We start from the raw sequence: 24,341 nt of genomic DNA on the forward strand, positions 1-24,341 counted from the left end.
TTTTTTTTTTTTTTTTTGCTGTACGCGGGCCTTTCACTGTTGTGGCCTCTCCCGTTGCGGAGCACAGGCTCCGGACGCGCAGGCTCAGTGACCCTGGCTCCCGGGCCCAGCTGCTCCGCGGCATGTGGGATCTTCCCGGACCGGGGCACAAACCCGCGTCCCCTGCACTGGCAGGTGGACTCTCAACCACTGCGCCACCAGGGAAGCCCTACGTTTACTTTTTTGTGGATTATACTTTAATAGGCTTTTAGAAGACAACTTCAAAGGGTTTGCCTGTGAAGATAACTGTTTTCTGTTGTAGCTGTTGATAATATTTTATTTTAGAAAGCTGATGAACTCTGACTTGCAAATCAATCCAAACTAACCTTGTGAAAACCATTTATTAAAACATGCCCTGCAGTCACATACGCATTATTTTGTTTCTACTCTTATGCTAATAGAGGTTATTTAGTGTCGTTGGCTCCTGAGATAACGGAAGGAAACGGGTAGTTTGTAAAATGAAATGTGAAGCACATTATTTTTTCATTGTTCTGGAAAATCATCTTTTTCTCCCCATGCTTGAACATCTGAGAGCAACCTTCCCTCTCACTTATTATGAGGAATCAGGAGGTGATATTATTTAAGGCACAAAATTTTGTAAATTTTGCAATCTTATCAACTCTCCACCCCTTATCTCTTCTCTTTTTTTTCACAGGTGATTTCTATTCACTACTTTCCAAGCTGCTAGGAGAAAGGGAAGATGTTGTTCATGTTCATAAATATAATCCTACAGAAAAGGCAGAATCAGAGTCAGACCTGGTAGCTGAGATTGCAAACGTAGTCCAAAAGAAGGATCTTGGTCAGTCTGATGCCAGAGAGAGTGCAGAACACGAGAGGGACAATGCTCTTCTTGTCAGAGACAGAATTCACAAATTCCACAGACTAGCATCTACTTTGAGGCCAGCAGAGAGCAGAGTTTTGTCATTACAGCAGCCGCTACCCGGTGAAGGCACCTGGGAACCAGAACACACAGGAGGTGCGTTTAGGGCTTCTTTTAAAGAATAAAATGTGAAATGCTACAATCCACATAAGCAAAATCTGAAGGGAATAAAAATAAATGGGTGAGAAAGCTCATCAATGAAAAGGATTTATCATTAGAAAAAACATGACTCAGATTTGGGTTGTCAGATATCACCTTTGTTTGAGGAGTTTTTCTTTTTGTTTTGGTCCAGTACTATCAATACGTAAATTCAATTTCTGTTCAGTTGATGAGCCAGAATTACTAAGACCCAAAAGCTTTGGATCATATTGGGGAGGGTGGCATATGAAATTCAGGGTAACAGATTCTTACAAAATCAACATTCTCCATTTAGTTCAATGGGAATACACTGAAAATTCAAACCTGATATGTAAAGTCCCGGTGTATGAAATGCTTATACACTACCTTCCTTTAAGGTAATTGAAGTCCTCTCAGAGGAATCTTACACTTCCAACATTCTCATCCAATTGACTTGTAAAATGTAACCATTTTTATGACCTTGATTTCTTAAGTTCCATTATCAATTACTATCTTAATTGGAAAGTTGAGTAGTTATATCTGAAGGGACCTCCAGCAAGTCAGTAACTATCAGATTTATCTTTACTTCTAACCAGGATTGGCTTCTGTAATTAGAGGACAATACATTATTCCCTTCAGGTTTCTGTACCAGCAAGCTATGGATGCCTCATCTTTGTCTTTAATTGTGTTGTGGCTTCTGTGATATTGATTGTGTTTCATGTTACTTGCTAATGTGGAAAGCCAGATAATACAGCATGTGGAGATAATCCCCAAAAAAGTAACGGATATGCATGCATGGCAGCTGTCCATGCGTGGGCTGGAATGGCACAGGCTGCCAGCTTGATGTTTTCAAATACAGCTTTGCAGGAAGCCATAAATTATTCAACACCCAACTGATTTTTATTTATAATTGAAAAAAATTAGGATGCAGTGCCTTTTGCTAACACAGGAGTTTCAAGCATTGTCCGTTAGGACTGGCCTAATAGTCTCTATGAGATGTTGAATGGAACCCAGATTTTTACCTCTTCATATTTAAACAGGGTCAGCCCTGCTCTAACTCCTTCTAAATTTACCTAATAAAACTGTGTTTCTCAAGAGGTGGTCCCTGGACCCTCTTGCATCAGAATCACCTAGGGTGATTATGAAAAATCTAGACTCCTGAATCCTACTGAAGACCAACTGAATTGACATCTCTGAGTATGATGTCTAGAAATCTGCAATTTATCATGCCCCTATCCGTTTCATAGAAAGACTGGAGTGTCTGTCTGAACGTCTATATTAAGGACAGCAAATTGTAACCCGAACAACACAAATATAAAAGGGAAAGGGGCCTCTTTGGTGAGAATACAATTCTATTCAAGCATGAAGTGTTAGAGTTGCATCCTGCTTTATTCCATGACTTGTCTTTTTTTTTATTGAAGTATTTATTTTTTATTGAAGTAACATTGGTTTATAACATTATATGTGTTTCATATGTACAACAGTATATTTTTATTTCTGTATACCCTACAGTGTGCTCACCACCAAAAATTTAGTTTCTAGTTATCTATGACTTGCCTTTATTACTCTTTGATGTGAAATAATATCATGGTCATTTATAGGCATCATAAATGTCAATGTAAAAATCACAGTTTGACTTAAGGAATTGTATTCCTAAAACCTACTTAGTTTTTCTAAGAAAGAAATGCTTAAAATACTCAAAATACACTTACTGGCCAAATCTCCTTATACCTTCCAAGGTAGTCAGAATGGCAGTGACCAGGAAAAAAGTGTTTCTCCAGGATCTGGTTCAGAAAGTTTCCTTTCATTTTAAGTATGTGGGTGAATGTCACTGAAATAAATAAAGCAATGAGTTACAGAAACAGAGCACAAATTCTAGTTACAGGAAGAAGATGTGCATATTTCCTTTCTGAAATGACTTATTTTAGTGTTACTTCACTGCTCTGATTCAAGATTTTTTTAAAATTAAATGCAAAATAACAAAACTCATATTTAGGTAAGCTATTTCTAAAAGTCTTTTCAATTTTCTTTCACTGTTTACCATAACACTATCTAATATCTAACTTTAATTAAAGAAAAGCACTTAATAAGTGCTATATGTTAACAATAATTATGGTTATAATTGTTACCATTAATGTCAAGTTGGACTAAGATTTCAAAAATTTAAACACCAAAGTAGTTGGTGTTTTATTATTTATTAATTATTTTAATTATTTATTAAATATTAATTATTTTAGCTTAAGTAGCATCCATGAGAGAATTTTCTTGCAATGTGTAGGAAAGCTGCAAAAATTGGCATTCTGAGTTGATAAATTGAGAAAATGACTTGGCAGTGTTCTACCATAATGGGAGTTTGCGGCTCTTCAAATCGCTGATCACTTACATTGATCTGCCTTGATGTTTTCCTGTAATATATGATGTACAGTGTGAAAATATGCAACCTGGTAAATTGAGAGGCAAATGCACTCCTTTTTACACTTAACAGTTTGGTTTCTACCATTAGTTTGACATCTATATTGAGACAGCATTAACAGAGTAGAAAGGAAATCATAGTCTTTATTCTAGTTGCCTTCTGGAAACTAGATTCATTGAAAAATAAATTTAAAACTGCAGACAGCTATTCTCTTGCTGCAGATCTGATTGGACTACTATTTGCTAGCATATGGAAGCCTGATTCAACATTTGTTACACACCCTTGGACATCAGAAAATACATCTGCATTTGTGTGATGCTTCCCATCAGCTAAGAGAATGCACAGAATCCTTAAATATTGTTATGATACATTTACATTTTACTTAATTTCTATGGACAACTTTTTCTTGACTCAGAGTCCATTACTTTTAACATATTTCAGTCATATGCTGACCCCTAGGTTCAAGTCTTATAGAATTCCCAGGGTAAAATAAAGCATTCAGTAGGCTGAATTTTCATCTTTGGAAGAGAGGAGAATAGTGAAAACAAACCCACACATAGCCCTTACTATGAGCCAGGCTAAGTGTTTTAGATGCATTAACTCATTTAATTATCATAATAACCCTATTTATAAACCCATTTATAGAGGAAGAAACTGAGGCATAGAAAGGTCATGCCATGGATCCAAAGTGCCACAGCTCAATAAACCAACATTCAAAGCCAGGCAGGTTTGCTCCAAGTCTTGGTTTTTAATCACTTTATTACTCTGCCTCTCACAATAAAATAAAATAATAGATAGATAAGATAGATACGCTGTTTTTTTCCAATGATCCCATCATCTTATCTACAACTGTAATAACTCTAGGTGTAGATTGCCTTTGGTCATACTTTCTCAATCAATATCCAAACAATTTGACTAAGGTGAGGATTCGTTTGCAGTTAAATTTTTAAAAGAAAAGGAACTCTGCTAATACTTCTGAGCCCCTAGTTATGTCTTAATTCTCTTCCTCACTTCACTCCCACTAAATAAGACCTTATAATTATTCCTGTTTTCTTTCTCACTTGAGTATAAATATTTCTCCTATAGTTTCAGTTAATTATAGTTATTGTCGGCACTTCTGATGAATAACAATCCCTGACCAAAATAGGGCATCTTTTCCTCACTAAATGAGAATTTGCAAGTATAGAAAGAGCAACCACTTTATTTTGTTCTTGTTGTTGAAATCTTCTACTGATTTCACTGGGGTCTTTTCCTTAAGATTAAATATGAAGAGCCTTGTTATGGTGAAGTTAAGTCATAGTCCTAGGTTTGAAATTATGTTTTTTCTCAACTTTGTCTGTTAGTCCTTATGTACACAGATAAATGAATATGCCCTGTTAAATGCTTATTAATAATTTCATATGAAAGCAGCATTGATTACTAACATTAATCTTTCCTGGAAAGGTGTAATTCATTAATCCTCTTAGTGATTTATTGATACAATTTTAATAGTAATGTTTAATTTTTTTTTGAAAGTAGTAACTTTTTTTCTAAATATATGGTGGAATATGAGGCTGCACAATTACCTTTATTTATAATGAATACAAAGATTCTTCTGAAATAATCCTATCGTTTGACATGTGAATTTAGAGCAGCTGACACTTGGAGTTGGCTTGCCCAAGGTCACATGTAAGAAATTTGTATTTAATTTTCAAATTAAAACTGTAAATCTACAACATTAGTCATACACTGAATTACTTCTTCGATAAAAACTAAGAGGAATCTGAACTCAAATTTTTAACTTTTCCATGATTGAAAATGTTAAGTTTAAGTTAGAACCCAAATATATTTTGTCATACAATTTTTAATAAGGATTTGAAATATTTGTAATTGAGGATTAGGAAATAATCACCCTTGCTATTGATGACTGAAGTCTTGCCCAAGCCTGTATTTCCTTTTTTATGAATAGAGAAAATGACCTGGGATGAGCCAGTCCTGTTCTAGCATTCTGTGATTCTCTTATAAAGATGGGCAGGGATTGGGAAAACATCAGTATTTATTCCATATCCATACAGCACTAGTCCTCAATGACTGCTTTGTTCTTGATCATTTAATCTTAAAGAGAACAGCCTTTAACTGCCTAATAATGAAAAAGATGACACTGGAAGCAAAAACATCAATTAACTGAGGTAGTGTTCACAGAAGAGGACGTGAACTCAGTTTTCCTTTAACTATTTTAGAATTTGTAATTAACACAGAGACCTAGGTTTTGAGGTCCTGAAAGTTTTGAGGTCTTGGCTGGGTAATCTTAATAAATGTACAATGATATTTTTAAATGAAATTCAAAATAATTTAATATAATTTCTCTGAATGTTCTTTGCATTGTTCTTTGCATTGACAAAAAGAGCAAAGTTTCTTACAGTGTTAACCCTCTTATATATTTCCTCACATATCACCTTTGCTGTTTTGAAAATTTACCAAAAGTATATAAATATGTTCTAGATATTTACACTGCTTTTTCTTCTTGAAAATTCCCAACCAAAAGGGATTCTTATAAGTGACAAAATAGGTAAACAACCCATTAGGCAGTGCTTTTTGAGTGCTTACCAATCTAAGATCAATGATAATTAGGGTTATTCACAGCCAGATTAAGGTTCTTTATACAGTATTTCCAATATTTTATGAAATCCCCATTTGAAGCCAGAATAGTGTATTTACTGATATTTGGGACATTGCATATTTCTATCAGAATTAATATCTCTGCATTGCATATTTCTATCAGAATTAATATCTCTGAATCTTCATGAGCACCTCGCTTCCAGTACCTGTTGGTGGACCACTGAATAGAAAAGTTCCAGGAAACCTGACATTTGTTTATTGTCTTTAATGAAAATAATTAGCCAATTAGCATTTTTTTTTAGTCTCTTCACGGTAGCTTCAGCACAATACTAGGGGTAAAAAGAGGTAGTTCAAGTGAACTAAAAGATTATAAGGGTGTTTAAATGCTAGTTGACAACATAAGCAAGTAGAGACTGGAGCATAGAGTTCAATTTAGTGCATTTTTTTTGGCCATTTCAGTGGGCCAGGCCCTGTGCAAGACTTAGTGACAAAACAGTAAATAAGACATGATCCTTGCCCTCACAAAATTCCATCTAGTTGTAGTGGTGCTGGGCGCTGAGAAGCTGATGAAAGCGACTAAATATCTGTATTGTTATGAGGTTCAAGTCTCCCTTGGAGCCCATCCAGAATCTTCAGGAGCTGCTGAATAAGTACAGAATGACCACCGAAAAGACAAGCTGTAACTGAGATGAGAATGAATGAAGTACAACCTGAGATTCAAGCAACTTAAAAATAATTTGAAACATTTTCTTTGGGGAATCCATCCATACGTCTCTAATTATAATACTTATATCCTGCTTCCTGAGTTCACTTTCAGAAACACAGTTTTTTTCATGTCACCCCATGATTGAAAACCTTCAGTGGTTCCTAGTCGCCTATAGTCACAATTTGCATCCTTTTCTCCTATTATGATAGATAATAAGCATGATAGATGATGAATGCTATTCATCCTAGCAGCCCCATTTACATCCACTGTTGTGCAAATTTAGGCACGCCAGTTATTGCTCTGCCCCCCTTCTCCCCAACTCAGGAAGACATAGCAAAACACACATGAGTGAGAATGACATTCTCGCGTGCTCTAACATATTTCAGAAGTAAATTATTCCCAAGCGTTGTGCTTTACTGCTATTAATAAAGTACTTGCAGCATACCTCAAAATTAATCACAGTATAGATCAAGACACCACAGCTCAAAACTACATTCATTAATTCATTGTTAAATCCATACCTTCATGTGCTCTACAAATGTATATTTTCCAGTCTAAACTAGATCTTGGGGTCTGTTAGTCCTGCCTGTCACTGTCATACCCACTCCTGACATACACAGATATCCTTAAAGACATACAAATTACGTAAAGATCTTGAAACACATTCTGCAATTATAATCATCCTCACTTAACATCTTTCTGACTGAAATATTCTCTGCCTACTTCTATATTCAATAAACTTTAAGTGAGAACACCTACCCTCTCCCAGCCAAGCCTCAGGAAGGATTATGGGCCCTTTCCTGCACTGTACTGTGTCATAAATATTTGCTTTCTGTTTTTTGTTTGTTTGTTTTTTGGTTATTTTTTGGGTTTTTTTTTTTTCATTTTATCCTATGAGTCCCTCTAGAACCAAAACCATGCTTTATTTCTTTGTGTCCCCAGAATCTAACATAACACCTTACATAGACAATACACTTAGGGAATATTTGTTGAATATGCTTCAGCAAAGGTTGTAGACACAACTGTTCCAGGCATCCTATTGATTGTGCTGTGTTATTAATTTTTGTTTTAAAAAATTAAATGAGCAAAGGTAAGAATATCTTGAGTGGAAAGTTACTGTTTCCTGTTGTATAGTTGAGAGAATTATCTTAAAGTGTCTACTCTCACACCAGCATCCTCTCAGGCTTTCAGAAGCTGACTGTACAAGCCCTGTGTTTCCCTTTCTTCCTCCAGTCTTTAATGTTTATCTTTGAGGATTTCACTGCATGTTGCCACATCCTCCAGAGTATGGGAAGGAGAAAGGAGACTCAAACTGCTGCTTTTTTACTTCTCAGCATCTCTGTTGAAGCATTTCAGAGGGAAAGAAATATTGACACTGATACAAAGGATTTCACAGCATCTTCATAACTTTACATCCTCAGTTAATATAACTACTCTGTACATGGTACCTCTTTATTCATGAGCATTTTTATAAAAGGGGTTAACAATTGAACTTAGGTATTCTCTAAGTATAAGTGTATTCTGATCAGAAGTGAGAGTGATTGTAAATCACTCGGTCATAGAGTTCCTGTTATTTTTTCCTTTCTCGTGTTAGGAAACAGTGAAATATAAGCAGTGAAAGAATATCTCTCCATTCCCATTGTTATAGGAACACTAAAGTTAGGTGAAATGAGATTGGTATTTTACATAGTTCCTTGTACAAGGTATTATCAATGATGGTTTATTATAAGGTCTAATGTATTCTGAACATCCACAATTTACACAGAAGTTAGATGAGAAAGACAGACACACAAACACACAGAAACGGGCTTATTGCCTAAGAATACTATTTATTTACAACATTTAAAAGCTTTGTATTAAAATGATGCCATCCATGTTGCCATATTTTTCAAAGATACTAATTTAAAGTAAGAATCTTGTTAAGAAGACTGGCTCAAATTTGCCCCTTAATGGCTTAAGGATGAACTGGTTTTACGAGGCATCTTATCAACAGGAAAAGAGCATATCCCCAAACAAGTTCACAGTCACTTACTTTATTCATAGCTCAGGAGGCTCCTTGGCATGTGCATGTGGTATATTTTATGTAGAGCATGGCTTGATTTTTTTTCTTTGCATCTAGTGACATTACTGCATGAACTTCTTATGATCATTGTGAATCTTCATGAGGTTATACTAGCTTTCTTTTTTACACTAAATGTATGGATTTATCTTTTAGATTTCCATGTAGAAGAGGCACTGGATTGGCCTGGAGTATACTTGTTACCAGGCCAGGTTTCTGGGATGGCTCTGGACCCTACGAATAATCTGGTGATTTTCCACAGAGGTAACCATGTCTGGGATGGAAAGTAAGTAATAATTTTTCCTTGAAGGAGTAAATGAAGATAAAAATAGCATGCATTGCTTTTCATTAAACTAAGAATAATGGTGAGAGAACTATCAAGGTTTTCTTTGAACTTGATTTTTGTGAGCAAAACATATTTGTTCTTTTAGTATATGACTGTGACCCATAGAAAAGAGAAAGTCTTGTGCATTTGAAAACAATTAAGGTAGTTTCACAAACTAGTTTATGGAAAGAAGGCAATAACAGTCTGTGATTCTGCCTACTTAGCATTTTGCTCTCTCCCCCTTGAAGCTACCTTCACATTCCTAAGGAAAGTAACATTAAAGGCAGTTAAGACAGTACATGGCTGAGGCATTTCAAGACTTCAGAAAAAGTGCATCATGATCAATGATCAACGAAGAAAGTTACTAGTTGACTACAATAAAGCACTTCATTATTTTCATGTACTGGGTACAGAACCATAGTAAGGCCATTGGACTCTCCCTTTCCATCAGACTGCTCCCTGGCATGATAACAGTGCCTTCTGGAGACTGTAGTTAGAGCAGCTTGGCCACCATATTATAGAAACAGTCAGTACCTTGGCCTTCACATTTCCATACAGATTAATTTTATTACTCAAATTTGCATTTTTCATGAGCACCGAAAACTTAAAGAGTAACAAGACTTAAGAATAACACTAAGACTAATATCCCGCTTTTCGCTCTGGGTTTCTCTTTCCAACCTTTTATTCTATCTTCCACTATCATCTTATAGGGAGTTTTGGTAAAAAAGTCTAACATTCATTGAGTGTTTACTGTGCTCCTGTGACTGTTCTGTTTACATAAATTACCTCACAACATTTAGGCACTGTTATTATCATCATCATTCACGTTTTACAGGTGAAGAAACCAAGAGGAAGTAAGTGTTCTGCCCCAGACCTCACAGTTAGCCTGGCAGAGTCAGGCTTCAGTTCCTTTCCATCTGACTCCAGAGTTGGCCCACTTACCCAGTTTGTTAAACTTACTGCCTTTTAGAGGATTACGAGCACATTTACATGATTGTATTTTTAAAAGCTTATTCCAGAATTTAGCAGGTTATCTTAATTCTCCTGAGTAATGAGTATCCATTTATTCATGTGTTTTATCACAAATCTACATATGAAGGTAAATTTTTTAATATCTTATGAATTAAGTGTAATGAATCTCTCCTTTCAAGTGTACAACTGTAGGGTTTCATTTGGAAAATTGAGGATCCACATACACATTGTTTTCTTCATTGTTCAATTGTTTTCTTCCTCCATTTTCAGAGATACTGATTAAACTTAGGCTAAGCCTGCTCTGTCACATACACATGTATGTAGTTTGTGTAGTTGAAGATGGAATTCAATTAGCATTTCAAAATAGATTGATAGCTTTGTTACTGTTTAATTGTCCTTTCCAGTTGTCACACTCAAAAATGGAATCTGAGGAAGAGATCAATTCAGAGTTCAAAGCTATCGAACTCAGCATCCCTATTTATACATCTCTGTTACATCATCTTAGTCATTATTGAACATCTAATGATATTTTCACAAGCGCTTTCAAAAGCAAACTATTACTATTCATTGTAGCATATTCTTCATTTTAATGAATATTGCTACATTTTCCGCATGGATTTCTAGCCACATTTTACCAGACGAGAAAATTACAGCATCATTTTCTCCCATTGATACTGTGTCAGCTGGCTAAAGCTAAATCGGACAAAGTCCAATTTTCCATTTTAATGTGATATTCATTCCAAGTAAACAGCAGAGGCTGGAATAGTTTAATAGAAAAAAACAAAAAGGGATCTGTAAAGGCCAGCTTGGGGTAGATGACACAAGACTGTGAAACAAGAGCCACATAAGAACATTTTCTGGGACATATATGGCCGTCCTAGCTGAAGACCTGCTTTTTCCTGGCCTCTTGCTTTCATCTAGATAACCAGTATCATGTGTAAATAGATTCCAGTTCCATTGCCAAAGCCCCAGTGTGTTTACCCTGATAAATGGCACTGACAAAGGGCCAAAAATGCAAGACTTTTTCAGGGCAGTCATGCTGATTTAACTCATTAAATCTGTTTCTTCTTTCTTCTTTTTTATCTTTCAGGTGTAAGAATATTTGTTATCTCTCTTTCCTTCTGCCTCTCTTGTATTTCCTGTTGGCCTCTAGCAGCCGTTGCAATCCATGGTTGTGAGGAAGTTCTCTTCTGGCACTCGGATCTCTGCTTTTAACACTGTCTGCTTTAATATTCACAAAGGGAATAAGAAGTGGATTACTCTGTTAGTTATTTTGTAGGAAAATAGATTCGGATGTGTGGGCCCTGCTCGTTGAATGGTCATACATGACCATCCTTCCTACATGTATAAGTTGCATTATATAGAATAGACAACGTACATAATTTTTCTTTTTCCTCATTGACTATCCAAGGATTATACAAAGAAAAAGACAGCACTTTCCAGAATAATTTATTATGTGTTAGTGAGAGACAATGGAAATTAAAAATGGGGTGGAAATTGCATTCTTGTTGCTACCACTGTTTGGATAGAAAGATGAGAAATCCTGTATTAATTTTCCTCAGAATCTTTCCCATCCTGATATTTCTCATGTTCACAAAATTATAAGTTCCATAAGGCTAGAGCTTGTTCTAAATCAAATCTTAGTAGTCTATATCCCCTAATTTTTTGTAGTTGATCATTCTTTAAGTATCAGACAGTACTTGGAGTTAATAATAATCCCTAATTAATACTCAGTACTCAAAGCTCTTTTGATATCATCACAAAAACTGTCTTTATAAGTAGTATTACTCTTCATTTCTACCTGATAGCCTTGATCAACTCTTACTTTTCTACTTAATCATACTAAATAAGCCTAGCAACAAAATAATAATAGTAGTAATAATAATAATGATGATGATAAAACACTTACCCTCCTGAAAGATGACTGTCAACTCCCTTTCTCAATTTGATTTCCATTTTCTTCCCTGTCAATATGGCTTCTTCTAGCTAAAATAGGAAATGCCTATTACCAGCAGGGTGTAATGAAACTTTAAAGAGCCTCTTGTCTGCCCTGGTGCTCAGGCGGCATGGCAGCTAGAGCTCTTTAAATGCCTCCCAGCAGGAGCTGGGTAGCTCCTGCCTCAGTAACAGCTGTTCCTCGGTCTCTGTCAAAATCACCACCATTGTCAGAGGCTTGCTTCTTGGCCTTTCTTTTATTTATCTCAGCTATGGCTGAGGTTCTACTGTGCAGGCCTCACATCACATACCCTCTTAAGTAAATCATGGGTTTTATCCCTAATTTTTAGGTGCTAAAAGATGTTTCCATTATACCGCTTGTCATTTCTTCACATGGAGTTGGAAGGGATTTTGGAAGTTTTATCACTTGGAATTCTTTCTGTAACCAATAAGGGAGAAAACCCAACACAAACTAGCTTAGGAAAAGAAACTTATTAGTTTGTATAAATAAAAACTTTAAGGGTATGGTAGCTCAAACGACACCACCAGCACCTATTTAACATTTAACACATTTTCTCCTGGTTGGCTCCATTCTTAGACCCTGATTGATCTTCCTCCCCACTTGCAGCTTCAGAATTATAGAAGAGGTAGTCTATTTCCCTGATGTAGGTCAACAGGAGATCCTTAAATGGAGACTTTCAGTGTTCTAAAACACTCTCAGTGTTCTACCTGACTTTAGGTCATATTTCTTGCATCCTAAACCAGTCACTGTGGGCAGAGGAATGAAATACACTCTTTTTTTTTTTGCGGTACGCAGGCCTCTCACTGTTGTGGTCTCTCCCGTTGCGGAGCACAGGCTCCGGACGCGCAGGCTCAGCGGCCATGGCTCCCGGGCCCAGCCGCTCCGCGGCACGTGGGATCTTCCCGGACGGGGGCACGAACCCGTGTCCCCTGCATCGGCAGGCGGACTCTCAACCACTGCGCCACCAGGGAAGCCCTGAAATCTACTGTTTGGCTTAGCCTAACTTTTTGTTCTATCCTTGGAATGTGAGAGTAGAGTTGACATTATCAAAAGCAAGTGGACTGAGAGTGAGGCTCAGAATGTTGGGTCAACTAAAGAAAAACTGAGGTTTCATTAGCACAAAATGGGGCAGTAGACCCTGGGCACCCAGAATAGCAAATGTCCACCAGAGAGCTCATCTCCAGCTTCCTGCTGGGACATCTGTAAACAAAATCTTCCATAGTCATCTGGAGCTTGAACTCTCAGTGCCAACAAATGCCCTAGATATGAGACATACTTTCCAGTTATGGGACTCATCTAGATGTCATAAAGTTCTTCATTATGTTAAACTCACATCTGTGTCCCGTAACTTCACCTTCATGACAGCCAAATGCAAAGTGAATTTACCCCCATTTATTCATGTCAAATATTTGCATATTTAAAGAAAGTCTTATCTTCTCCAGACTAAATATCCCCCAGGCCCTCAGCCAGTCTTCATACTGACATGATACTTTCATCTGAAGGTGCTCTGGTTTCTCAGTCCTTTAAAGTGTTTGGTTGAGAAGTGGCCACAACACCTCATGTGTTAGCTGATCAGCAATGCAATTACTTTCCTTGATGTGTATTCTAGATATCTATTAGTGTAAAAGGGTTCTGTTCACTTTTCTTCAGCAGTCATATCTTGTGTTGCCTTGTTACTCTGTGTTGAATTTGTAATCTACTAGAATCTCCAAATGTATTTCATGAAATTGTGCTGAAGTTTTTACTGGAAATTTATACTTATGCAGTGCTTTAAAAACACTGAATTCAGGATTTTATTCCAATTACATTTCACTCATTAGGTTTAGCATTGCTTCAATTTACAGATATTATTTTATTCTTAATTAACCAGAGAATGAGCTGTCCCTTCCAGCCTGCTATTAGGTCTGTTTGATGAGCTTGCTTTTCACATCTTTATACATGTTGTTTATAAAATTGAATAGTTGAATGATTGGTTTAGCAAGTTTTGTCCTTAGAGGTGTGGTCTTCTGGGAATCTTCTCCCATTTGCCCTCCAAAAATTTGTTCACAAACCACCTCTTCATCAATGTTTTATGGAACCTTGTAAGGTTCTATTGTTTCAGAAATCTATCTGCTTTCTAAGTTTCATAAAAATCAGTTCAAGATTTGCCTCCCTAGTTTTCTGGAGTCTCTGTTAAGATATATCTGCTTGAGGTCCTGCTTCTGTATCTGCAAATGCTTTCATACCTTAAGAATTAATTGGGCCTGGAAAATTGAACTCAAAATGACTGAGTGGTACCTTAGTATCTTCACATCTGAGAGAAAATTGTAAGGAGTTCTACAAAAAGAATGTTTCCATAGTCTACCCTTTTCTCTCATATTGCCATTTCCAGTTTTACTCAAGCCATTTTCTTCCAGTTTTATGCCACTTTCTCTGATTCTTCTTGGCTATGTGACTATTCTTCCTATCTCTTCTACATCTACAAATTAAATTTGATAACTGGAGGGGAGATTCTCCAGTCCAGTGAGGTCAATCCTAGTAAGAGAAAACCACATGTTTTTGAAGACAGGAGACCTGGGTTTGAATCTTGGTTACCACCTCCTACCTTTGAGACCTGTATCAAGACATTTGAACTCCCTGACTCTGTTCCCTAGTCCAAAAAAATGAAGACTTTAAAAAGTGCCTCACTCTGTTGAGTAACAAAAAGCACTTTGTTAAGTGACTCATTCCCAGTGGCCTTATTGATGGAACAGAGCCCAGTGCTGTGATACCTAGTTCTTTGTTCTTTTCATCCCTATTTGAGATGTCTCTAGTGGTAGGTCCATCAGGACACTAAATAGTCACACTGGTTTCTTTTCCTACCTTTTTTCTTCCTCATAGGAATTTTTCAATGTGTATATATTCAGAAGTAAGTGTTTTTAACATAGTATTAAATTATATTCCATTTAAAGTCTTTGGTTTTATTATGGTATGTCTTTGCTTTCCTAATGTTGAGGGTACATTTCCACTTATTTTCTCACTTGAAAACCTATGGTCCTTTCTCCAGCCTCTTAATTTATATAATTACAACATTATATTTTACTTCTCTCTTCAGTTGCTATTATTTATTTTGCATTTCCTTAATTTTGATTGATGGCACAGAAGTTTATTTTCTCCCTATTCTAGTTCCTTTGTGTGAGAATATTGCAAAGCATTTCTTTTCAGCTTTATCTAAACTGTTTGATTAGCTGCTAATGTGCAAAGTCATTAATGGGGGATTCAAATTGCTAAAATAAAGAACTGATGAATTCCAGCCCACAGGCTGCAGTTCAGTCTTTTCTGCTGAGTGCTTTTTCAGAGAAGCAAACAGAAATCAGCAGTGCTCCAGGCACCATGTGAAATGTGCAGGGTATTATTATATCCTGTAAAAAGTTAAATGTGGTTGAAATAAAGACCTCTCTGCAGCATATAATGCAGGGTAGCTGCTTTAGAACACTAAATAAGCAGTTTGCTATAGCAACAGTGTATCCAGCTCTATAATCTGACATCTGTTTGTGAACTGTTAGAGCGTTACTTTTCTTTGAATTAGAAGAGAGTTTATAAATTACTTTATTTGGCAGATTTAATGTGAGAGAGTATGTATGTGTGTGTGTGTGTGTGTGTGTGTGTGTGTGTGTGTGTGTGTGTGTGATTTTCCCATTTCAGAAAAACATCAATTCCTTTTATTACTTGCCCTGTGTAACTGCCAGGGGCCAGCTGTTAGTTGCATGAGGCTCCTGTGATCCCAAGTGAAAGGATTAGGGCTCATCAACCAATCCACTGAGGGACTGAATGTCCCTTGATGCTGCCAGTTTAAACATATAGACATCTGGTAAATGGTATCACAAAAGATTTTCAGTGAAACGGTTGGGCCTATTGTGGTTAATTCCTTAAAGCTATGATCTTTCTCAGAATTCTAGAATGTTATTATTTGTTATTTATGTTACTGAAGTAAATGAGTATATTCAAATGATGCTAATATCAGTAAATTCAAGAACTTGCCTAATCACTGAGATCCTTAATGGATACGGGGAAGTGTAGTAATACTATGACTAATAGTCATAGAGCCAAATACCATAGGAAAAGTGGGTAATTTGTGATAATAAAAAAAACACTAAAAAACAAACCATATTATTAGTTGTTACATTGTAATGAGATACTAAGAAAAAAATCTTGATAAGTTGAGAGATCTGATATTTTCTGTGTATCCAAATTTTTATTATCAAAATCTGATTTATTTACTCTGTAGCTTATTTACTTTGTTACTTATTTTTCTTTTGGCTCTTTCATTTGCTATTTCACAATTTATTATAACATCACCAAAAAATGGTTAATAAAATAAAAGAGTATGATCCTCAAATTAGTTAATTTGGCTATTTTTCCCACCATTAGAAATCTGACGTTTCTAGATTGTGAGTATAGATGCCCACACACAATTTAGGTTTGTGACAGCAAAATATCAACTACTTGATACATTTTTTTCTGTATTCATGAGCAGTGCAGAACAGTACCATTGATAAAGGATGTTTTCACTTACCTACGCATCAGCTACAACATTTCATTCGATCTGACTAGCATTGGGACTGTGAGTCGGGGTTTATTTATGTTTCTTCCTTGACATAGCTTGTTTTCTTGGAAGCCAAGCTCAATATCGCAGGTTCTTGACTTTGAGCTTATATGGCTGCCAGAGAGTAATTTAAACTAGAGTTTGCATTTTTAAATATTTAAGTGTCTGGAGAAATAAGCTGAAGCTATAAAAAACATGATTTAAATTAGAGGAGGTCAACATATGCTCCTGAACGTGGGGGTGGGGAGATCTACTTTCTCTCCATCGTAAGTTGTAGGAATATTATTTTCTAAGATAGTAGGACCAGAGATTTAAGACTGATGGTGAATATTTAAGTGAATGACAAGACAGACCAAAGAATTGCTGTTGCTGCAACCTATTGCTTGGGGACATCATGAACAAGTAAATATGTCAGGCTTCCTGTATGGTTTGTCATTTTGCAGATAAGAGATATGGAATTAGGTATGCTGAGGTCTGATAGGCTCCAGTTTTATCAAGATATGCAATAGGCAATTGGACTGCCACTGTTATTAGCTGTCAATAGTGTGTCAGAACACTGTCTGCATGTCAAGTGGATAGCACTTGGTAAGAATTATGAGGACTTGGTAACTTTCCATATTACTAACTCCTAGGTGGGGGTGGGGTGGAGAAGTAATGTGCTAGTATATTCCATGCCCAAGTAAATAAACTGCAAGAATAAATGAAAATTTTAGGAAATACAAAATGGAAAGGGAAATCTAAGTATAATCAGTGGATTTTCTCAATATCAATATCCTGGTTATGATATTGTACTGTATGTAGTTGTGCAAAATGCTACCATGGAGGAAACTAGGTAAAGTGTACACAGAATCTCTCTGTATTATTTTTTCTTGCAACTGCATGTAAATCTACAGTTATCTCAAATTTTCTTTAAAAAAAAAGGGAAGACAAATTTTAACTCCTTAAAGTCAGAGAAAACATAATTTTCACATTATTTAAATTACCATTATGCCACTACAAATCTTGAAATGTTTCTGAATAATGAGAAATATGACTTAGGCCTTAAAAGAAATGATAAATGAAGAGACTTTATCCTATTGCATATGAATATAAAACTGTAGCATACTATGAGTCTTAGACATACTGAACTTAAGTTATCCAGTATCATAGACAAGTTGTTAAAAATATAGATCATTGATGGTTGAATCCAGTACCTTTGTTTTCTAGGAGAATTGGTATGATGTTTTTAGTACAGAAAGTCACATTGAAAATACAGTTTCAGATATAGGATATACTCTGGTGTTTCATAGTACTGAGAAAGAGTTACTTCACGTTTGCTCTTTACCAGTGTCTCCTGATTTAATAATACCTTGTATATTCTTACATTGGTTCGAACTAATAAAATTTTATATTTCAATTTAATAGTGATCTCATGACTGTCTTATAAAATCTGCTCTGTTAGTGATGTTACTTCCATTTTGTTAACTTATGTATTTTTTTCTAGGTACTGGTGTGTGGTTTTAACTACACGTAATAGCGTATGTAAGCAATATTACTTAAGTTTTAGGTCGAGAAAGCTGAATCAATATTTTTTATTCAATTGAATGCATCATTAATAAGAACTGCTTCAGGGACTTATTAGTATCTTTCAGGAAAAATATACCCAAAAGACTATGACAGTCAAGAATCTCAAATAATTGTGATGTATATTTTTAATGGCAAGAAAATGTAATTTTGAAATGTTTGTTCTCCTACTGGGACTTTGCATAAGTAATACTAACCAACTAATCAGTAGAGGTATGACAGATTTGAGCAGTCTGCCGCCTTCCAAATTTGCAAATGTCTCTCCATAAATATTTAATATTATTCAGATTCTTTTGCTTATACAGTTGAACTACAAAATATTAATAGTTTTTTTCACAGACTTGTCTGATTCTATAAGGGAAATTCTATTTTACAGAAATATTCATCTGGCAAAATATATATATTATATATTTTTATGCCCCCCAACACCCACACACATATGGCTTAACTATGTGCTGATCAATTCTTTGCTTTTGAAAATATAAGTTGGTCTCTTGGCGCTTTGTATATTTTCCTCTTTCACATAAGCTTACATTAGAAGAGCTTATCTTTGTTATTTATCCCAAATAATTTCCAAAACAGGTATATAAATAAGTACAATGTCTGTGATAACTGTCAACTTAAAGAAAGATACTACTAACAATTCAGATAGAAATATAAATGAAAAAAATATATAAACATACATGTTCATAATATTTTATAATAACCTGGAAGGTACAGAGTTAAAAAAGCAGAAATTGTCATATTCATTTTAGTGTTTACATTAATTATTATATAGATGTCCATTTTGTACTTACAGAAAAATTGTTATATGGAAAAAGTTTTATGTCTCTAAACACATTTTTGTTTCAAGAATCAATTATGGTTTATATTTTTGAAATATTTTGAACATTCCATTCTACATCCTAATAATATGTATTTGCATGTTGTACCTAGAGCAAGTAAAATAGCAAACATAGTTTTGATCACTATCCTTCCTGCTATCATTTACACTTTGCTTATCATTGCACAAAAAGTTGTTATGCCTTCTTTTGTAGTTTGAAAGAAAATAACTATTGAATTAAAACATTTTGAAGAGCCTTTGAAAAAAATTAGTTTCTTTAAGAGTTCTAGGTAGTGTTTCTCAAAGTCTCATGTGAATATGACTCACCTGGGGATCTTGTGAAAGTGCCGATTCATATTTGGTACGTCTGAAACCTTGCATCTCCAGGCACTGCCCATGCTGCTGCTCCACTGACCATTCACTAGTTCTTCAGGCTAATGGTATATCTGAAGTGAGAAGGGCAAAGAGTGAAGTCAGGCACATCTGAGTCCTTTTCTTGATTCTCTATTTAAAATCTCAAGTGAATGGTCTGCCTTTCTCAAGTTCACTGATGTTTCTGATTGGTTTATTTTCCATTCTAATGCTTTTTTTTTTTTTTTTAGCTCTTTTGACAGTAAGTTTATTTACCAGCAAAGAGGTCTCGGGCCAATTGAAGAAGACACTATTCTTGTCATAGATCCAAATAATGCCGCAGTACTCCAGTCCAGTGGAAAAAATCTGTGAGTTAAATTACTTGACTATCTTTCATTTTCTAAAGAGGTGGTTCTAAACCCTGACTGAATATTAGAATCACCTGGGACGCTTCCAAAAATTAGATTGAGATTTAGTCTGGGAGCGGGCCCAAGTATCAAAATAGTAGTTTGAAAGCTCCCCAGGTGATTCTAGTAGGTAGTCAAGCTTCAGAGAGAATTGATACACATGCTAATGAAGTGACTTGCTACTCAGCTAGATCTGAAGGATAAAAAATAAAAATTCTTGAGCAGAAAAGTTACATAACCAAATTCACCAACCAATCACCATTAAGAAAAAAGCCTTCTCTCTTCCCATCTCAAAGTGAAGACTAAACAAATATCACTTTCAGCTTTCCATAGCATGCATAGGTAATTTGACTTTGAAAGCTGCTCATTATTTGGTCTTATTCCTAGATGGCATTTGGCAGCCAAAAAAAGTTGGCTGATATTCATGGTCATTGAAAGAAAGGGACACCTGCTTACAGAGTGTCCACAACAGCTATAACCTGGCAGCGTTAGGAGCTATATACCCTACTCCATCTGCTTAGGCACAGGGAAAGCCAGCTTCTTTGAAAGGCGGGGAGCCATCCACTTTGAATGCAGCTGCTTATGGAGATGGTAATAATTAGCTTTTTATAGGATTCTAAGATGGTGAGTCAGGGGCCAACTTCTAATATACCAGTCCCACCACTCATTGTGTCTGAACCTGTCTCTTCAGTGCTCTACGCATTAATCAGAAGCATCTCATTCCAGAAAAGAATTAAAGAGGAAGGCAGAGCAACTGCTGCTAAATCAGCTTGGCCAACAGTGGGGTTTCTATGTTGAAAGCAAATCATAACTCTCACATTCAGTCACCAAAAGAGAGATCTAGTTCAGTTTATTAGTCAAGATCAGGGTGTTACATTCTTGGCTCATGAAAAAAAAAATCTATGATTACAACACCTTGCAAAGGCTAGAAGCTGACAAACGTAGCTTGTGGATTGTCAGGTTTGACCACAATCACATTAAGACATTGTCCATGTGTTTTTAACTCTGTCCAAGTTCCTTAAGCCTGTGAGTCTCTGTCCACGTTGCAGTTCTCTTATCCAGGTCGTTCCAATTGATTTATTAAACAGATTAACCTTCTCTAATGATTATCCAGCACACCACTTCTCTTTGCTCAGATGATCACAGCCCATGTCTGCTGGAAGTTGTTTTCTTTGGGTTTTACTGTCTTTAGTAGGTACTCTTAAAGCTTTTCAGTCATATATTTAATATTTTATATTAGTACAGCATTATATTACCTTGCAGCATATTTAAGCAGCATATTCAAACCATATAAATCCATTTATAATTCTCTAGACAATTTGTTTTATACACATTTCTTTATGATCGTAGAACTTGTTTTCAAATTGATGTTATTTGTGTTATTTAATATACCATACTTTATAATATTTGTAATTGATACGTAGGCTTCGTGTATAGATTTTTAGATGGTTAAATACCGCTTAAGATTTTTCACAAGGAGGTCTCTATTAAAATGGGTATTTTCATTTAACAATTCACTTTCATCTTTTCTTTAGTAATACAGGTATACATTTATCAGTTTTTAAATTTATATTGCCTTTACAAATTAATTAGCAAAAAAATGTCCTCTCATGTATGCTTTGGGAGTAATTATATAATTAAGACAATTATCTTTATTTTGCAGGTTTTACTTGCCACATGGCTTAAGTATAGATAAAGATGGAAATTATTGGGTCACAGATGTGGCTCTTCATCAGGTAATCTTCCATTTGGCAGTTATTCAAATAGAAGTTAATGAAGTTATGCTTTCAAAATGCTCCGGAGTTGTCTGGGTCTTTTTTTATTTTATTTTATTTATTTTTTACACAGCAGGTTCTTATTAGTTATCTGTTTTATACATATTAGTGTATATATGTCAATCCCAATCTCCCAGTTCATTCGACCACCACCACCCCCTGGGTCTTTCTTTGTGACCCAGAAAGTTTATAGCAAAAGAATGGAACAGCCATGTCTGAAATGGTGCTTTTAGAACTCAATGCTAGGAAAAACTTACATGTAAATGATCAAGTCACCCTTCTCTGTGTGGCTGGCAGGAATCTTAGGGCCAGATGTGAAGCTTCACTCTACCAACTGTTTGGGCTCTCCCAACCTCCTTAGCTTTCCATATCTGCTTTTCTTTCCTCTGTCCCCAGGTCTTAGTTCTTTTTTTCAATCACTTTATGTGTTTTATGTATTTTTCTTAAGCTACCTTAATCTTCTATAGATTGAGCCAAAGTCTCTAGTATATACGTTTATATGTAAAACAGCAAATCTTTGTTCTTTTTAAAGGAAGTTATATTTCCATTAGGGTATATATCATAATGTCTTTCCCTTAAAAGATAAGCTCATGTTTAATACCTGTTTAATGAGTAGATGGGAAAGAAGTAGGAAAAGAAACTAGAGCTCAGAAGGCATAGCTAGTCTTCAAACATCATCTCAGTAAACATTTATTGCTCTTGTATTGTCTGGAAAGCGTTCTACTATTAGCTAAGGAAAGACAAAAAAGAAGTGTGGGGATGGGTGGAACAGGACATCCATACTAGTCTCCATTCACCACTAATGACCTGGATGACCTTGGGCAAGTCACTTAATCTCTATAAGCCTCATTTTTCATATGAAGGAATCAGACCAGATGATTTCTGGAGTCCCATCCAGTTCTGAAAAGTACCTGCTTTTAAATAAGTCTCTGAAAGCTTACACTCTGATTGCCTTAGTCAGGTGGGTGTGTGTCAATTATAACCATGCAAAGTGGGTAAGGCTTTTGTTCTTTTTTTAAAAGGTGTTCAAACTGAATGCAAACAATAAAGAAGCCCCTCTGTTAATCCTGGGAAAGAGCATGCAACCAGGCAGTGACCAGAATCACTTCTGTCAACCTACTGATGTGGCTGTGGATCCAGACACAGGAACCATCTATGTATCAGATGGTTACTGCAACAGTCGGATCGTGCAGTTTTCACCAAGTGGGAAGTTCATCACACAGTGGGGAGAAGGTACTCAGTAAGACTCTTGAGCTCTCATTATAATTATTGGCCAACATCATTAGGAACAAGAGATTGGCCACCCCTCACATTCTTTAGGATGTAATTGTCCCTTGGAGTGAGGAAAACAGGGCCTCCTTATGCATCCAGTTGGCTGTTCTCACACACACACACACACACACACACACACGCACACATAAGAGTCTTATAAGAGGAAAAAGAATGCTTCTACCCAAAAACTTTAAAGTTTGTCCAAATAGGGAGAAAATCTGCAATGTGTTTGTGGGTAAGAGATACTAAGTGCTTTAACTTCTTTTTCCCCTGGTTCCAGATACTTAGTGGTTTACTATCATGAATTATGAAAATTATAAAACTTCAGAGTCAGACTTTGGGTGATCTTACAAATTGTAAATCTGAGGTTTTTCTTTGTTCTGTAGAGTCTACTGAGAGCAATCCTAAACCAGGCCAGTTCAGTGTTCCTCACAGTTTGGCCCTAGTGCCTCATTTGGGCCAATTATGTGTGGCAGACAGGGAAAACGGTCGGATCCAGTGTTTTAAAACTGACACCAAAGAATTTGTGCGAGAGATTAAGCATGCTTCATTTGGAAGAAATGTATTTGCTATTTCATATATACCAGGTATTTCATCTTTATTTTTTGTGTTTTTTCATACTACACTCTATTCTTAAAAAGTGTTTGTCTTATCTTAATACGCTCTTATTGTAATTTTTTTATTAAGGGATTGAAGATGACATATATCAGATCTTAAAATTTTTAAAACTGTTAGTGCATTGTAAATCATTTTCAACTCAAGTGCCACTGTTCTTTATACGGAAATAATGAAGAACCCAAAAGATTTAGCAACTGTTTGTGATGGATTAAAAAATGGTTCCCAAACGTTGATTTTTATTTTTCCTTAACTATGGTCATTTGCTTTAGTTATTAAATGATTAATATTATGTCTTCACACATCATCAACAGATGGTATATGTTGATAAAACCAGTATTCAAAATACTTCTGCTTCACATTTTTTTAAAGAGTGTCAGCCAATTTTTTTAAGATAAATAGGTGGCGTAAGTGAGGCTTATGTGTAAATGTCAGGAGAAATGATCAATGAAATCTGGAATTTTTTTCTCATTTTCAAAATAGATTTCTTGACTTAAAGAAACTCAGAAAAATAATCCAAACTTACAAAATAAGGTACATTTAATGCATATTAAAAATTAAGTTAGCAAAAGATTTCTTTATATCATGAATACTGAGCAACTGAAAATATATTTCTAGAATTTATATACAATTTTTGCAATATATTTAGTAAATATATCTATACCTATATTAAAGTTGCATTAACCACATGGTTATCACTATAATATTTATATTTCTTATGCTATTAAAGTTGTGTATGGCTACTGTCTTCTGAGGCAGCCCCCAATTTATTTAGGACATGGAATAAAGGGACTCAAGTGACTGAAATAGGAACAAGTTAGGCTTCACTAAGGAATAAGTAATAAAAGAAAGTAATAAAGGACTCAATAATGTCAATGAAAGATAAATTCTCATGTTGGTTTTCA

The 24,341-nt window shown here is 35.6% G+C and overlaps 1 protein-coding gene across 15 annotated transcripts in view; it reads left to right on the forward strand.

The window, feature by feature from the left end:
• The window catches only part of PAM (peptidylglycine alpha-amidating monooxygenase), a 280,942-nt gene that overhangs the window by 238,058 nt on the left and 18,543 nt on the right, over positions 1-24,341 (forward strand). For 10 of the 15 annotated variants that reach the window (XM_024739687.1, XM_024739688.1, XM_024739683.1 and 7 more), the window contains 6 exons: positions 695-1,015; positions 8,969-9,098; positions 19,619-19,735; positions 21,438-21,510; positions 22,572-22,782; positions 23,208-23,408. In XM_024739687.1, the coding sequence (XP_024595455.1) occupies positions 695-1,015; positions 8,969-9,098; positions 19,619-19,735; positions 21,438-21,510; positions 22,572-22,782; positions 23,208-23,408 (1,053 nt within the window). The remainder of the gene's footprint in view (positions 1-694; positions 1,016-8,968; positions 9,099-19,618; positions 19,736-21,437; positions 21,511-22,571; positions 22,783-23,207; positions 23,409-24,341) is intronic. The other 5 variants (XM_024739690.1, XM_024739692.1, XM_024739693.1 and 2 more) reach the window with 1 other exon arrangement.

The sequence above is a fragment of the Neophocaena asiaeorientalis genome, unplaced genomic scaffold, assembly GCF_003031525.2.
Source record: "Neophocaena asiaeorientalis asiaeorientalis breed wild unplaced genomic scaffold, Neophocaena_asiaeorientalis_V1.1 scaffold146, whole genome shotgun sequence".
NCBI lineage: Eukaryota > Metazoa > Chordata > Mammalia > Artiodactyla > Phocoenidae > Neophocaena > Neophocaena asiaeorientalis.